Source organism: Coloeus monedula (genome assembly GCF_965178545.1).
Source record: "Coloeus monedula genome assembly, chromosome: 29".
Classification (NCBI taxonomy): domain Eukaryota; kingdom Metazoa; phylum Chordata; class Aves; order Passeriformes; family Corvidae; genus Coloeus; species Coloeus monedula.
In genome coordinates, this window is record NC_138809.1 from 1145 (window position 1) to 18394 (window position 17250).

General features: G+C 65.7%; 2 protein-coding genes across 2 annotated transcripts; both read right to left on the minus strand.

The window, feature by feature from the left end:
• Positions 1-322: 322 nt before the first annotated feature.
• Positions 323-11862, minus strand: ZBTB7B (zinc finger and BTB domain containing 7B; the record flags this gene model as incomplete). The annotated part of the gene is made up of 3 exons (XM_082298484.1): positions 11790-11862; positions 1504-2507; positions 323-743 (listed from the first exon to the last, which is right to left on the minus strand). The coding sequence occupies exons 2-3, from the start codon at positions 2496-2498 to the stop codon at positions 323-325; spliced, it is 1416 nt and encodes a 471-aa protein (XP_082154610.1). The 5' UTR covers positions 2499-2507; positions 11790-11862.
• A 1502-nt stretch (positions 11863-13364) lies between these two features.
• On the minus strand, positions 13365-16346 carry LOC309583047 (mothers against decapentaplegic homolog 6-like). Its single transcript, XM_082298562.1, has 4 exons — positions 16280-16346; positions 15502-15915; positions 15245-15358; positions 13365-14618 (listed from the first exon to the last, which is right to left on the minus strand). Exons 2-4 carry the CDS (start codon positions 15893-15895, stop codon positions 14083-14085), a joined length of 1044 nt encoding a protein of 347 aa, XP_082154688.1. The 5' UTR covers positions 15896-15915; positions 16280-16346; the 3' UTR covers positions 13365-14082.
• Between the last annotated feature and the right edge of the window lie 904 nt (positions 16347-17250).

Here is a 17250-nt window from a genome sequence, read left to right on the forward strand (position 1 = left end):
GGGAGAGGATGGGGGCTCTCCCCAACTGGGGGGGGGGCCTCGGTCCATGGGTGCCCCTGCCCGGTCCTGGCATCCACGAGGGGTTTGGTGGAGGGACATCCAAGTCCCAATCCCCCCTTCGCCCACCTGGGCATGACCAGGTGGGCCCGGGCACGCTGGGGGGTGGTAGGGGCCCCCCACTCCCTTGTGCAAATCGGCCGAGGGGAGTTTCCCCCTTTGCATAACTAGGAATGAACCGTGACGGGAAAAACAGGAACAGAAACCCCAGTGGGCACGGCACAGCTCGGCATGGAACGGCACGACACCTGCCGCTGCATCGGCCCTATGCCGTCTCCACCGGCACGGCGCCATCTGGCTGCGGCCCTTCCTCACCCTCCGGCTCCTCTTCCTCCTCCTCGGGCTGCCCTGGAGGCCAGTAGCGGGCAATGGAGAGGCGCAGCCCCTCCAGCCGCCCATTGGAGAGGTCGAGGCCAGGGGTCCCAGCGGGTGGTGGAGGCGGCTCATCGCGGCGGCGGCGGCGGGTCCGCACCTCCAGGCAGTTCTGGCCCTTGAGGTGCCGCTGGAGGTGGTCGTCCTTGGCGAAGGCCTTGTGGCAGAGGTAGCACTCGTAGGGCCGGGCGCCTGTGTGCAGGTGCATGTGGTTCTTCAGGTCATAGCTGTGCAGGAAGCGGGCACTGCAGTGCTGGCAGGAGTAGGGCCGCTCACCTGTGTGCTTCCGCATATGGATCTTCAGTTTGTCATTCCTGGAGTTGGGACACACAGGGAGATATTGGCATTGAGTAGCTGACATGCCACTCAGCCACAGCAGGAAGGGCAGTGGTGCTGGAAGTCCCAGAGCAGGGATGCTCTGCAGGGCAGAGGGGTCTAGGGGCTTGACAGGGCAGGGGACCATTGAACGGCTGCATGGCTGAGATGCAGCTGGGTGCTGGCAGGGGGGATGCTGCTGGGTAGTCTGGCAGTGCTTACATAGTGTGGAAGACTCCCCTGGACCTGCATTACACCATGCCAGGGCTGGCAGATGAGGTGTTATGGGTGCCCATCAAGTATCAAGCCTTGGTTGATCTGTCAGCACTCAGAGAGTGCAGAACACCCCACTGACCTGACTTCACCAGCAGGTATGGCAGAGGGGCACCACAAGGGATGCTACTGGGTACCTTACATCAGTCCAGCAGCACTCATGAGCTGCAGAAGGCCCCATAACCCACTGCACCCCAACAGAGCTTGCAGGGGGTGCCATGGAGGATGCCATTGGGTACCCTATGTTGGTCCAGAGCACTCATGGAGTGCGGAAGACCCTCTGAATCTGCACTGCACTGGCAGGACTGGCAGAGGGGTGCTGTGCAGTATGCCATCAGACAACCCAGCAGCACTCAGGGGATGCAGAAGACCCCATGGACCATGCCAGGCCTGTGACCAGGCCCCCCTAGGACTGGCAGGGGGAGTGCCATAGGGGATATCATTTAGTACATGTCAGGCAGGGAGAGTCCATCCAGCAGCACTCACCGTGTGAATCGGACTCCACAGATCTGGCAGGCAAAGGGCTTCTCGCCCGTGTGCGTGCGCATGTGGCGAGGCAGCTTGCCGGCACCATGGATGACCTTGTGGCAGACAGGGCACTCCTGGGGCATCTGTGAGCGGCGCTTGCGCACCAGCTTGTCAGGGCTATCGAGCCCAGGCGCCAGCGACTCATGGTGCAGCGAGCTCAGATATGCCATCAGGTCGGGGTCGATGGCGTCATCGTCAGAAGCAGCCTCATCAGGGGATAGGGGGGGCTGGTAGGGGAAGGGGTAGGGGTGTGGGGGCAGCTCCTCCTCCTCAGGCAGCTCAAAGCTGTCATAGGGCAGGGGCAGCCCCTCAGGCAGAGGTGGTGAGGGCAGTTGTGGGGGCGGCGGGGGGCTGCCAGAGCCCTCAGCCTCGGCGGGTGGCTCCTCGGCATGGTTGTTGAGCCGGGCACCACGGGCTTGCAGGAACTTGCGGGTCTTCTTGCTGCGGCGGGCGATGGGGCGGGGGGGTGGTGGGGCAGGCACCTCACCCTCGGGGAGGGTGGAGAAAGCCTCCAGGTAGCGGCGGGCACGTTCGCAGTCGCCATCATCAGGGCCAGGTGCCTCCAGCCCACTGCCCTGCAGGATCTCCACACAGGCAGCAATGACACAGGGGATCTCCAGGAGCCGGGCAGCACGCAGCACCTCGCCCATGTTAGCGCTGCTGATGGTCAGCGTGGCTGTGTAAGCAAACTCCAGCAGCGCACCCAGTGCCTCTGGCCCCACAAAGTCCAGCTCACAGACCTCCTGCCCTGGCCCCGGCCCTGCAAAGAGCTTCTTGAAATAGCGGCTGGAGGCAGCCAGGACAGCACGGTGGGTGCGGTACTCCAGCCCCTGTGTCTTGATGGTGACGTCGCAGAGCAGCCCCAGCTGCCGTTGTTCGTTCAGGCAGCTTAGCAGCTCGCTGCTGTGCTCAGGGAAGGGGATGCCGATTAGGTCGTCCTCTGGGCTGGCCATCGTCCTCACCTGCAGGAAGGATAGGATGCTGCCTGACTGATACAGGAACAACCTGGGAGAGAGCACTTGGAAGAAACACTGCAGCTGGAGCATCGCTGTCACAAAGCCAGGGCACAAGGAACCCTCCATATACATGCTGGGTGGCACTGGGGTTTCAGCGGGACACTAAACTGGGGCAGGCTTGGGGCCCGCAGTCTGCCCTCAGTCCCCTCCATGCTGTGTCGAGGTTGGCGGGCACAGGCCCCTTGCCACAGGCCCCCTGCCACAGGCCCCCACGCTTCCTCCACTACCACCAGCACCCAGCCGCCCGCACCGCCACAGCAAAGGGGGAAATCTCAGCGTGGTGCCTTTGAACAGCACCAAGGTGCAGCATTTCCTGTGCCAGCCCACCCACAATCCCCCCCAGCCCACTGTCATGGCCAGGCGCAGCCACTGGCTCCCAGCAACCCATCCTGGGAACGAGGGCCTCACTGGCAGCAGGCACAGGTGGGCGGGCAAGTGCTGGGAAGAGCACCCTGAGGGCTGGGGGCCGCCCCATGGAGCCCAGCTGGGCTGGGAACAGGGGCCACACTTCCTGCCACGGCAGATTAGGATCAGCACCCGTGCCGCCGGTTCCTGCCCCCGCTCCTGGTCGGGACTGGGCCCCCTCCCTCCCCCTGTGCCCCAGCCCGGGGCCACTCCTCGCCCAACCAAGCCCAGCCTGCGCCAGTCAGGCCTTTCCCACGCTGCAGCTGGCAGAGCTTGGCCTCAGCCCTAAACCCAGCACTGCTCGCACTCCCGCTGTTGTCCCCATGGCGCACCACCAAGGACCCACATGTTCCTGCGGAGCCAGCACAGGTGGGAAGGGGGAGCCCATGACCCTCACAACCTGCAGGCAGGGTGCAGGCAGCAGTGGCAGTTCCGGAGCTGCAACCTGCCCTCTGACACCATGCCCAGCTATGGCCCTTGAGGCCAGCCAGGCTGCTGGGTGATACCGGCACTGCTGGGTGACAGTGGGATGGGAATCCAGCAACTGCAGCCCGGGGGAGGCAGAGGTGGGTACCACCTCTGGGTTGTGACTCTTGGTGCTGCCAGAGTTGTGCCATGCCAAGCCAAGCCATGGTGGACAGTGGCACGTGGCACTGGGCATCGCCAAGCCATGCCAGGCAACGCTGAGCCATGCCAGGCCCATCCACCCCAAACCCACCACACTGTGCCAAGCCACACTCTGCCGTCGGCAGGCAGGCGTGGGGGACGTGCCCCCTCTTGCCCATGGAGGGGCGGCGCGGCCGACGGCCCCCGGCACAGGGGCCCATCCCCAAGCCGGCCGCTCCCTGCGCTTGGGCGGCCGCCAGCTGGGGCTGCCTCGGCAGGCAGCTGGGAACGGCCCCGGAGCAACCGGCTGCGGAGCCGCCCCAGCCGCTGCCGAGCAGGCCCGACCGGCATGGCAGGCAGCAGCCGCCCCTGAAACTGGGAGCCAGGCAGTGCCGACCGCCTGGGATGCTGGCGCCAGCACCCATGGCCAAGCCCCCCTCCTTGGCAGGAGCCCATCCCACCACTGGTTGGGGTCCCCTCTGCCTGCTGAGGCGGGGGTGATCGGATTAGGGGTGATTAAACCATCAGGGCCCTGGGAGCCAACAGGCAGTGACAGCCCCCAGTGGGATTAGGCAGGATTAGCTGCAGGGGCAGGATTAAGATGGGGGGGCAAGTACCCCATGCCACAGCTTGGGCAGCTGGAGAGGGATGACAGGGATGTGGCACCTGCCAAGGGTGGCCCAGAGCCCCACAGACCCCCAGGACTGTTGCAGGCAATGGTCACAGGATAGGGTGGCACTGTGTCCTCCCTTCCAACACTGCCTCCCCCAGCGATGGCACCAGGACAGCCTCCCTTCTGCCCTTGTCCCCACAGCACCTCCAGCCCCACAAGCTCTGGGCACAGAGCACTCACAAGACTGATGGCACCCACTGGGACGTGTCTGTGGAGGTGTTTGGGTGCAGGGCAGCAGCTGAGACCCTGTCATATCCCAGCGGGTGGGGGGTGCTCTGAGAGATGGGCACAGCCACCAGCCTCACTATGTCACAGTGCAGGTGGACACAGCCTCAGTGCTGCCAATGCCACAGAATCCACCAGCACAGGTCTGGTAAGGGAGTTGGGACCCTTGCGAGCAGCCACAGGACCCAATGCCAGCAGACATGGCTGCAGGGCTGGGGCAGGGTGGGGGCGAGGTGGCGGTGACAGGAGGGGGATTTTCCATCGCACTAAACCGCCTGTTACGGCTCCTTTGCTGACACCCCCACCCCCCCGCACATCCTCCTCACTGGAGCGAAGTCACATGCTGAGCGGGCGCTGCCGTCGAGGAGATCACCGCAGTGATAAGGAAATGGCGGAGGATGAGGTGTGAGGGGACTGGAGCCACCCCCGGCCCCCCAGCATTCCCTGGCTGGTGCTGGAGATGGTGGCTGGGAGGGAGCAGGTGGTGATGCCCATGTCCTCGCCATGCCAGAGCTTTCTCAGTGATGTCAATGCTGTGGCTGGGCACATTTCAGCTGCAGCAGCCAAATGGGACTGAGGAAAGGGGGAGTTGCTCCCCATGCTGAGCTGGCTCCCATGCAGGGCGGGTGGCAGCACGAACAATGCCTGCCCAGGTCACCCTGACATCCCTCTGCCAGCCCATGCTGCCTGGAACAACCATGGCCAGGCTCCACCCACCTGCCAGCTCCCTCCATCCTAGGGGTCCAGCCACCCAGCCAGAGCCACAGACACTGGGGTGGGGCCCCTGCAGCACCCATCCTGCATGGGGATAGGCTGCATCCCATGCCACCAAACTGGGATGGTGCCCTGGATGAGGGCAAAACGCCAGCCTGCGCTGAGCACTGGGCCATGGCTTGGGGACGGTGGGAGTTGTGAGGTGGAAAGGGGTGTCTGGGGGGAATCTCCCGAACTGTTCCCCCATGGGGAAGGAGGGCAGAGGTCCTGGGGAGTACAGTCCCCACCCTGGGCTGCTGCCAAGTACCCCTGCTTTCAGTCACAAGAGTCACAAATGCTGTCGAGGGACTTCACAGCCACATTGGGGAGAATGAGTCACCCAGGAAGGGGAGCGCAGCGCAGTGTCGCCCCGGCCCCTCACCCTGTGGGGCCCCTCACCCTTTGGGAACGTGGACCCAGGAGTCCGGGCTGTGCAACCCCCCCACCCTGCTACTGCCCTGGCTGAAGCCGATGGGGAGCAGCAGTGGCCCTGGTGCCGATGGCCACAGTGTGGAGGGTGGTGTGGCTGCAAGGCAGGGGCTTTGCAGTCCCTCTGTCTGCCCAGCAGGGAAGGTGGCGGCCGGGCTCTGGCTCAGCTGGTGACCCTACAGCAGGCACATGCCGGCGGTCCCACTGCTGGAGGGAGTGGGAAAGCAGCACTGCTCTTTGAAAGAAGAAAAGAACGAGCAGAGACAAAAGGAAATGGTTTGGAGATTAAAGAGGATAAACAGTCCCCCACCCCACAGCACTGAGAGTGAGCCCCATGGCACTGCTCAGACCCCCTGATACTGGCCAGCTCACCCACAGAGCTCCCAGGCACAGCCGTGTGCTGCGCAGCCATGGCACATTAGCCATCGGCACTGAAAAAGGGGTTGGGGCGCTGTGGCCCAGGACTGCCTCAGCGCCCAGCCGGCACTGCACCTGGGGCCCAGTGCCAGCCCGGTGTGATAGCTGCCATGGAGGCTGGGCACAGGCATCCCTGTCACAGTGGAGCAGGACTAGCGACGTTGCCAGAACCACTCCTGGCATCTGTGGCAGGGACAAGAAGCAAAGTCCCCATGCCGCCCACCCAGCCTGCTGGAACTGTGCTGGCATCCTGACCCCCTCCTGCTGCCAAAACCTACCCCACTGCCACATCCAGCCGCCTGGCATTGCCACTGGGGGGTGTGGGCCCTGCTCTGCCAAACCAAAGTGACCCAGATCTTGCCACTCGTCCCTTCCCGTCCCATCCCGTCCCGTCCCGTCCTATCCCACCAGCAGCAAGGGTGGTGTAGGGCTCAGGCAACACCAACATCCTGCTGGTGCCAAAGCAGCTGGCCCAGCTCTCCTAGTGCCCAGTGGTACCACACTGGGTCCCCACCACCCTGGCAACTTCCTCCACCATACCGGCCAGTGATGGCAGGGTGGGTGTGTAGCTCACCTGCCCCGGGTCCTGGCGTGGCTCAGCGCTGCGTCGCGGCCGTGCTGGCGGCCCGCGAGTGGCAGGGAGGGGAAGGCAGGGTGCTGTGTGAACTTGGCCCCGCTCCCCGCTGCACTTGAGCTCAGGATCCCACCTCAAAAGGAGTCGACGCCCACACCCCGGGTCACGCACCTCCCAGCCCCGCTTCCCAGAACACATACGGCATTAACCCTTTGCAGCCGGCACCGCGCCGTGGGGCGCCAACCCGGAACCGGGCAGGGGGCATCCCCTGGCCCAGTCCCACGGGAGAAAACTGCCAGCACTGCCAGGACAGGCACTCCGTACCATAAGTATGCCTTCCTCACCACTGGCATTGTCTCCAAGCTGTCTGCCCCTGCCCCCCGTGCCGAGGAATCATACAGGCCCTCACCTTCTCCTCCGCCCCAAGGCAGGGTGCTGGGTGCTCGCCACTGGCCGTGGCCAGCCTGGCCGAGCTGGGAGGGCGCCTGCGCTTGGTGGGAGCAGGGCTGGGCTCGGTGCAGCATGCTGCAGCCTGCCCGGCCAGCCCTGGAGCCACCCCCTGGTCCTATGGATTCCTGTCCTGCTCTACCCTTGGAGCAGGTTCCTGAGGTCCCATGGGGAATGTGGGAAGCAATGCCGGCCCAGCTGGACTATGCTGCCTGATCCCCTCCACTCCTTGGACAGGGGCACTCGTGGGCCCCCCAGCCAGGCTGCAGATTCACGCAATCCCCCCATAATTACACCCTCTGTGTCCCCAGCTAAACAGCAATTAGCAGCCTGGAGAGCGTGCCCCACACCCCACCACCAGTACCAGCACCCGCCCAGGCCACCCACGCCAGACTGGTCAGGGGCACCTGCACTGCAGCACCCTGGCATGGCCCTGGATAGGCTCCAGGCACTGTGCTGGTGCCGTCTGTAGCAGGAGGCCAGGCAGAAAGGGGAAGAGCCCCACACCAGCTGGACAGCAACGGGCCTCTGGCCCAGCCCCAGCAATGCTCACAGAAAGAGCTGGGTTGTGCAAGAGCCCGTGGGCAGGCAGCGGAGATGGCAGGTGGGCAGAGGGGCATCGCCAGCGTGCCCTCCATGGTATCCCACCTCTCCCATCACTGTGGACCATGTGCTGGGCAGGAGCCAGCTGTGGTACCACGGGTTACCCAGTGCCTGGAGTGCAGGCAGCACACAGCCAGTGGCAGCAGGGTTGTGGGCAGCATTGCCCACCGCACTGCCACAATGCTCCAGGCTGACCAGCTGCTCCAGTGGGGGGCACAAAAGAGGGCACAGCCCTGGACAGCGTCCGTGAGAGGAAGGGAGGGAGGACGGAAGGGAGGAGGGAGGGATGTGGCACCTGCTGCCAACCCTTCCCCTGCCCTTTGTTCCCCATAAAGGAGGGGAACGGCGCCAGTCCCCCCTGGCCCAGGTGTGCCAGGTGCTAAGGGCGGGAGATAAGGTGGGCGAGGCGGGCAGGGAGGGGCATGGCACGGCATGGGCACGCAGCCCTGAGTCAGGGTTCCTACTGGTGGCCAGGATGGGGTGAGTCACTGTGGCCCCCCCACCCTGGGGGTGTTGCAACCACCCAGGTGCTGGCCACAAACTGCTGCTTGCCTTGGCTGAGGGGCTGAGGGGCAACTTTCATCCATCCATCCATCCATCCATCCATCCATCCATCCATCCATCCATCCATCCATCCTCCTCCAAGCTCTACCCTTGCCTTGGCCAGTGGCACCCTGACCAGTGTCACCAATGATGGGACATGGCCTCATCCCAGCTCCTCTTCCAACAGCAGGAAGGGCAACCCCATCTTCTGCATCACTTCCTGACAGAGAGCAGCAACCCGACCTGCCATGGCATGGGGTGCCATGGCCACACATCGCTCAGGACAGATGTGGCCTCTGTGTGTCACCTCTGGCCTTCCCAATGTGCCAAGGAGATGGCTAAGGCACAGGCAGGAACATGCAAGGGGGAAGGACAGATGGATGGATGGATGGAAGGAAGGAAGGAAGGAAGGTGGGGCAGCAGGACAAAGCTCTGCCAGCCACCAGCCTGGGACAGGCAGGCTCACCTGCAACTGGGCCTGCTCACTAGTCCCAGGGTGAGCTGGCTCTGGAGTTGCTGGCCCTGCAGCACAGTCATGGGAACCCCTTGGAGGGCAGCCAGACCCCTTGGGTCCCACTGTGCTGCACAGCCCCAAGGGGCCCCCCCAGCTGGTGGCACCTCCTACTCAATATGCAGGGTTCATGTCCTCACAGCACCTCGGGGACTGAGCATCGCCAGTGGCACAGGCTGGGCCCCAATGCTCCATCCTGGCACCAGGGTGGTGCTGGTCCTGGTGGGGTCACCTGGCAAGGACAGTGCCAGCCCACAGCCCCCCCTCCACACCCTCCAAAATAGCCCGGCTTCCGCCCCCACGGCAGCTGCCTGCTGCCAGCTCCCCGCTGCCCACGGCTGATCCTGGGGAGGGAAGGGGGGCAGGAGATTCTAATCCCCCCCCGTCCCCCCCCCGAGCCCACACAGCACAGCCAGTGAGGCCATGCCCACCACACTCACTCCGACCCACGTAGCGCCACTGGTGAGACCCCACCAGCCCTGCACCAAGGGGAGGGCGATGGCCCCATGGCTCCACAGTGGAGCAGGCATGGGCAGCCTCTGTGGAGCCCCTCTATGGGACATGGGGCTGTCCCCAAGGCCCACCATGATGTCTGCACCACACCAGCTGCCTTGTGCCACCCAAGCAGGACCCAAGGGCCTCTTCCCTTCTCTTCCTTGGCCCTGCAGTGGGGCTGACGATCCTCCTGTCCAGCCTTGCTATGGCTCCAAGCCCTATGCCCTGATGGTTGCCCATGGGAGGGGAATCAAAGCAAAACTGCTGGGGTGCCACTGTACCCAGCATATGTCAGCCAACATAGCCACACTCTCCACCCTGCTGGTGTCCAGGGTGGGCAGTGCCCAGCACCCACCCTGCCTGGGACCCAGTGCCTGGCAGCAGGACCCCCTTACCCAGTATCCACTCAAGCTACTGCCCATGGGGCCTGGGAACACGACAGAGACAGATGGGCAGAGTGGAGCACGCAGCACAACCGAGGCTGCCGGGAGAGGCCAGAGCTCGCCTGACCTACTTCTCCTTCCGCATCACCTGCTTTCATTTTCTCTCACCCTGGCTGGTCCCCCTGCCTGCCCATGGCTCCATTAAGTCATGCCACTAGCTCTGGGGATACAAGTCACCCAGGCCCCATGGCTCCCATTGCACCACCCTGCATGTCAACTGACCCCCCAGCCCTGGGCACGGGGCATGGCCGGATGCACTGAAGGTCACCGGCTACAGCCCCGGCACCATCACCACCCCCCCGCCCGCATGGCTACCCAAGCACCACCTTCCTGGCACAAAGCGAGTTTGACGGGTCTCAGCCCAGCCCCTCGCCAGGTCCTCTGACCGCCCTGGGGCTTGCTGGGGTGTGGACATGCAGCTCTCGGGGCATGTCAGGGACGCCAGTGCTGCCACGGGGAGCCAGGCGGGCGCCAATCCTCCAGACGGGGCGGCCGCTCCCACCGGCACCCTGCCTGCTCCCGCCGTGGAGTTACCATGGGAAGGCAGTGGTGGCGGCGCAGGGGGAGCGCAGGCTCCCGGGGGCTCCCGCCAGCAGCCCACACGCTGCCAGGAGAAATTTCTCCCTGGTTTCATCATCCGCTGCCTGCCCTGAAGGAGAAGTTCCTGCTTGACGCACGGGGCAGCAGCCACTCCTCGAGGGCTGGGGTGCAGCAGGGGCTACGCTGGTCCCGCACCCCCTGCAGTGCCCACTCCCCGCCCCCGGGTGCTCGGGCTTGTCGCGGTCGTGCCACGTGTGCACTGAGGGTGCACGGAACCAGCTGGCAGAGCCGTGCTGCCACAGCCTCGGGCTCAGCACCACAGCGCTGGGGGCAGCCTGTGCCCAGGCAGGGGGTCTTGGAGGGTCCCCAGGACCCAACACTGATGTGCCCCCACACACACCTGTCACCTCCCCATGCTCACCTCTGCACCCGTCCCCAGCATGGGCACTCCCAGCCCTGCTGCCCCACACCCTCCACTGCGCCAGAGTTTCCCCTTCTCTATGCACCCAGTTTTAAGTTCCTGAGCTCAGTCCCTCCCTCCGCACCCAGCACCAGCATCACCACTGAAGCCTTGAGTCGCTGCAGTTGCCGCGTGCCTCCTGAAGCGCCGGGGATCCCAGCCCGCTCCCCACTACCACTAGCCCAGCTGTAGTGGGGGAAACCGAGGTACGGCGCGACTCACCCCACGACAAAGCTGGCACTGTGTCCCCTCGCCAGGTGAACGCAGCCACGGATCAAGGGCGGCTGTGGCCCAAGACGTGGATCTGCTCTGGCGGGAGGGTAAATACCGCACCCCGCCCCGGGCAAACAGCGGCCGGGGGCAGCCAGCCAGGGGGACGAGGACAGGTACGGCAGGGCTGGGCGCACGGGGCAGAGTCCACCGGTGCTTGGCAGGTGCTACCACGACACCGATCCCGGTGGGGACCACTGCACAGCCCAGCAGTAAGGCACCCACTGCTGCTGCCAGTGTGCCAGGTCCGGGGCTCATCAGCGTAGCACAGCGTGCCGGGACACTGGGATACCCTCCAACTCAACCAATACCGGTGTAGAAGGGACTCCCTGAGTTGCCTTCCCCGTGCAACGATGCCGTCCCTACTCGGTGCACCAGGCACGCCGCCAAGCTGCTCACCAGGTTAGGAAGGGGGTTGGCAGCACCCAGTCACCCGTGGGAGACCTGCGGGGGACCCTGGCTGGATGGAGCAGCACAGCAACAGGACCACAGCGGAGCCTTGGCAGCCGCCCCGGAACGCAGCGGGGACCTCCCGATTTCCCGCAGCCCCGTGCGCAGGGACCGGGAACAGCCCACGAGTGACACCCCCCGCCCCACGGGCGACGTGTCCACCGGCTCCGGCGGCGGGCGGGGACACAGGGGACCGTGCACTGATCCGCGCGCCAACCGTGCCCGCCCGCCGCCCGCAGCATCCCAAATCCACGCGACTCACCGCAACCAGGCGGCAAAAGCGGTCGCCGCACCGGTCCCTGTCCCGATCCCGCTGCCGGTGGGTCAGTACCTCCGCGCAACCCCCGCCGGTGGGTCTGTCCTCTCCCACCCACCGCCGCTCACCTGCGCGCCCCGCCCGAGCCACAGACCGGTCCCGGGGCCACAGCCCCGCCTCCGCCTTCACCTGCCGCCGCCGCGCCCCGCCCGCCCCCTGGCCACTGCCGCCGCCGCCGCCGCCACCGGGGCTCCAGGAAGCGCCCGCCCCCGCCTGCTCATTGGGCAGCGCGCCGGCGGTCACGCGTCCGATTGGTGGGATGCCCCGCCCATCAGCCCCGCCACACGCCCCTCGGGAGGGCGGGGGTCTTACGGGCCCCCGGGACCGCGGTGCGCGGGTGGGGGGCAGCTGAGTCAGAGGCGGGTAACGGGGTCGGGCGGGGGTCGGCCCCGGGCCTGGGGAGGAGAGCACGCGACGGCCCCAGTGCGGCCCCGCCGGCGCCGAGCGCGGTGCCAGGCGCCGAGCGCGCCCCGCCCGCTGCGGCCGCCGAGTGCCGGGGCCGGCACGGCACTGCCCTCTCCGCGCCGCGAACACGGGGGGGCGGGGAACCGAGCATGGGGGGGGGACAGGGGGGGTAAGAACCGAGAAGTGTGCACCGAGGGAGAGTTTCGAGTACCGGGCACCGTGCATAGGGTGAGGTAGCGGGTGGAGAGCCGAGCTCGGGAAACCGGGCACCGAGAAGCGGGCACCGGGGGACTGGAGTGGCGGGCACGGGGACATGGAGAGCTGGACACGGAGAACGTGGCACCGCAGGGTGCCGGGCAGGCGGACGGGCGTGGCGCGGAGAGCAGCCCCCTGTTCTCGGCGGCGCTGCAGCGGGGCGCGGCGGCCCCCAGCGGGGTGGCTCCTTCGCAGGTGCCTGGGCGCGGGCCCGCGCAACCTGTTTGGCCGCTGCCGGCTCAGGGAGGCAGCGGCGGCCGCGGGGCTCACCTCGGCTCACCCCGGCCCCCCCCGCGCCTGGCTCGGAGTGCGGCCACTGCCCGGCGCTAGCGGAAAGTGTGAGGAGCCACCGCCGCCCCGGGGCTGCCAAGGCAAACACGGCCCCGCGCAGACGTTATGTCAGTGGGTGGGGGGGCCGCGCCGGGGCACTGCGCCGGGGCTGAGAACGGGACCCCCCACCCCTTCGCCAGGCCCCGGTACCTCGCCCAGCCGCCCGCTTCGCTCCCCCCAGCTCCGTCCCTCTGTCGGTGCACCTGCATCCCTGTCGACGGCACCGGCCCGCCAGGCTCCGGGCTTCCGCGGGGGCGGCGGGGAGAACCCGCAGAACCACCTCAATCCCCGCGCCGCTGCCACCGACCCCCGGCTCCATCGCTCCCCGCCCGTCCCCTCGGGCCACGGTTCGCCATAGCCGCTGCGCTCTGCCACTGCCTGCGGCTGTGCTCCCGGTGTCTCTCCTTGCCTGCTCCCCCCGAGGCGACGCCGACGGCGCGGTCGCACTGACCTCTCGCGGCGGGGCCAAGACCGGGGCCGGGCGGGGGCCGCGGGCTCAGCCGGGCCGGCGGCGTGGCAGGAAGGACCGGGTGGTCATCGCGGCCCGTGGCGGCTGCCGGCAGAGGGCACTGCTGGTTCCCGGAGCCGAGCCCCGTGGGCGGCACCGATATGCGTAGAGACACGGGGGTCTCTTGGTGCCGGTGGCACCGTTTATTTGGGTTAAAAACTGCAGACACGACTCGGGCAATTCGGGATCCCCTCGGTTACACTTGCTCGGGGCTCCCCCATGCTGCCAGAACGGTTGAAGGATCCCCCCGGGCCTGGGACCCAGCTTGGGTAACCCTGAACTGGTCCCGATCCCAGGAGTGTTCACCTGCCCTCCCCTTCATTCTACCTGCCCAACACCTATCCAGCTGTTCTAACCTGCCCCAGCACCTGCCCCACACTCCAGCTGTTCTCACCCCAGCAGTGCCAGTTCACTCCCCTTCCCTTTGTCTGCTGTGACACCCAGGCCCACAGCTCTCCCCTCCTCTTCACTCTGTCCCACCTCCCGTCTCTCCTACTCCCCCTGTCCCCACCGGCCCTGGCCCTGACAATGGGGACTCCTGCCGCATGCTTTGCTTTTTTTACAAAAATAGATGAATTAATATAAACTTGAACATTAAAATAATAAAATTTTTAAAAAAATTAAAATCATGCTCTGTGTCACTGAGAGCCCCATGGCTGGGGGAAGCAGGTGCTGGCAGGGTGGTGAGCCATGCAAGCAGGGCACTGCATCCAGTCAGCACTCGGGCAGAGAGTCCCACAGAGCCAGGATGATCCTGCTGCAACACAGCCCTGGAAGACACAGGCTGGGGAACAGTAGAAGGGCCCCCCAGCTTGCGAACCTGCTTTGGGGGAACTCCCTGGCACCCCCTTCCAGCCCCAGCCTCAGCATGGCTGGTTCAGCAGGACCTCAAGCCAACATGGGCAGGAGGTGATGAACTGCCGGGAGTAGCAGGGTCCCCAGCCCTTGGCAAAGCTGATGCGGATGCTGTGAGGGTCACAGGGTCCCTCCCCAGGGAGCTGCCAGCCCCCTCTGTCCCCTGCCCACTCATAATCAAACACCTTTGCTGAGTAGCCAGGCAGCACCTTGAGGACAGTGAGCCCGCAGGCACCAGGGGGGCTCAGGGTGGGTGAGCTGACGAAGATGGGATGCTCGCTGCGGTTGTATGCCCAGACGCCACCTGGCTCCCGGCTCAGCAGCAGCCCCCGGCCAATCTTGCCACGTGCCCGCCGGACAGCACAGCTGCGGTAGGCGGCCGGCAGCTGGGCCAGGCAGAACCCACTGCCCCATGGCAGCTCGCAGAAGACATTCACTGATGCCTCGTGCACGGCGTACAGGCGGCCCACGCGTGTCCGGTACTCCCAGTAAGCCAGTTTGCACCAGCAGCCATCCTTGATGGTGCTCCATGAGAGGCTGGTGTCTGGAAGGGGAGAGCAAAGCTGTCACCACCAGGACATGACTGAGCCAAGCAGCTGGATGGGCCAAGGGAAGTGGGCACAGAGGGGGTATGAGGACAGATGGATGGATGTGGCACACCAGGGATGCCTCAGCACAGGCTCCTGCACTGGGCATGAGTCTCTGGAGCCGTTCCCAGTTCCCGAGTACCGTGGTGAAGGGGTGGGGGAGGGCTGTGAGGGGGGTTGGTCCCCGGGTGCAGGAGAAGGTGGGGCGGTGGCAGCTGGCAGCCTTGGTGGCCAGCAGCCAGGCGGGAGCTGCGGCTGTGTGCGTCAAGGCACATTGTGTGTGTCCCCATAGGCAGCGCTTCCTCCAGCAGGGAGCCTGGCGCCGCCAAAAATAACAACAGGAGCTTCGGGGGGGGGGGGGGGGGGGGGGGGGGCTGGGCCCAGGCTGCTCCCCCAGCAGGAACCCCTCATCCCGTGTCGGAGTCTTTTCCTCCTGCTGGGAGTGACTGCTGGCTCCATTCCCTGATTTTCATGTTCTGTCCCCTCCAATGTCTGCTTCTGACCCAGGCGTTCAGCCCTGCCCAGTGCTCTCCTTTCTGCTGGGTGTGGCAGGGGGTTGTGGAGTGTGGAGGGCCCATCTTACCGCACCAGTCCCCACCGTTGTAGCTGAACTCCAGGAGCTGAGTGCTGGGGTGCTGGGGCTCATCTGGCCAGGAGGGACCACAGGATGCCTTCAAGTAGGGGGGTGGCGGGGTTTCTGCAGGGGAGAGAGAAGGAAATGAGAGGCTGGGAGTGCATCCTGTCCCCCTGGAGCCCACTGGAGCCCTGAACCAGCCCCAGAGAGCAGAGGTCAGAGCCTGAGTGGGCAAGGCAGCCTCCAGTATTGCCACCAGCACTCACCAGGTACAGCCAGGCGGCTGAAATGATGGGGGTTGCAGCACAGCACAGCCAAGTCCCCGCAGGCCCCCTGACCCCCAGCGCAGTAGCAGAGGTGCTTGAGCTCATGGGACTGGTGGAGGTCAGGCCAGCGGAAGAGGCGACAGAGCAGGACTTGAGGGGAGAGTCCCTGCTTGACCCCTCGTGGGTCCCCGCGTGGTGCCAAAACGCAGCCAGACTCCCAGGCACCCCCGCTCTCCACCACCTGCACCAGCAGCTCCAGCTCCTCATCCTTCAGCTTCTTGAAGAGGGCATGCGCCGCTAGTTTGAGGGCACTGGGGCCATCCTCAGGGCTGGCTGCTGCACAGCGCTGCCGCCACAGCCTCCGCATCAGGCCAGCACGGTGTGAGCGGAACATGGGGTGGCCGTGGGGACCACCTGCAGGATAGAGAGAGGCATCGCCCCTGTGCCCTGAGAGGGCTGGTGGCTCCAGGGAGTCCCAGTGGGGACCCTGCTGCAGCCTCCTGTGTCCTCCCCAATCCCTGGCAAGGCTGCTTTGCCTGGGTTTGCTGCTGCCACCCCCACCGTGATGGCACGGTGCTGCTTCGAGGGGTATTGGCATCCCCAGAGTCACATCAGACATGACCCCAAAAGCAACCCCCACTGCTGGGGAACCTGCCTGTGCGGAGACAGCAAGGGCAGGGGTCCACATGCTCCTGCCCACAGCACCCGCCCACTCCCCTCTCACCCCCCTATCACGGGTTTGGGCAAAGGGTCCCTTGGAGAAGAGGGTCTCACTCACGGTGGGTGGCGGAGGTGGGTGAGAGGCTCCAGGGCAGTGCATGGGGCTGTGCTCTCAGGGCGGCCGGCACTGCTCTGCCCACCACGCGTCACTGCCTGGACTTTTTCCTGTGCTGGGACGCTCTCCCCTCCCCCAGACCTTCCCGTTTGGGGAATTCATTGATTTCCCTCATCCCAGCCAGCCCTGGGGCTGAGCCACTGCCAGGGCCACCATATCAGGGCCACCACGCCAGGACGTGGCAGGTGCCAGATGCGTGGGCTCCAGTAGTCAAGGATGCCCAGCACCACGCTACCAAGGCAGCTGGCCACAGCCAGGAGCCCAGACAGCACTGCAGACACCAGTGCACAGCCACAGGGCAGGGTCCAGCTGAGTAGCTGATCTGGGCAGGGGGAAGCCATGTGGCACAGTGGCAGGGCACCATCGTAGCAGACCCCATCCCTACTCGTGTCCTCACAGGGACCATTGCAAAGACCACCTAAGCCCCTCGTGGATCTTGGGCAGGGGTTCCTGTTGCCCCTCATTTCTTTGCCCAGCCAGGGCCCCCCCCGTGGGCAGTGGGTGAGGGTGGAAGCCTGCTCCACAACAAAGGAGCTAATGTAAACGGGACCCTTATCCCGCACCGGGCCAGGCTTCCTGCTCCTGACTTCCCGCCGAGATAAGGGAGGCCACACTGGCGCCACTGCTGCTGCCGAGGACGGGGCATGCAGAGCTTCCCCTGTGCTAGGGCCAGGCACCAGCACAAGCAGCACTGGGGCAGGGTAGGCTCACGGACCCACAGCCACCCCCACAGCCACGCTCTGGTGCCACCAGGCACAACCTTTGCCACAGCCCCCAGCCAGGCTGGGCCCACTTGGAGGTATTTTGCTCTGGCAGCTTCCCACAGATTGAGACAGGAAATGGCCACGAGTGGGGGAGCGGGTGGGAGGTGCAAGCAGAACCCCAGCTCCCCACGCCTGCCTGTTGGCCCCAAG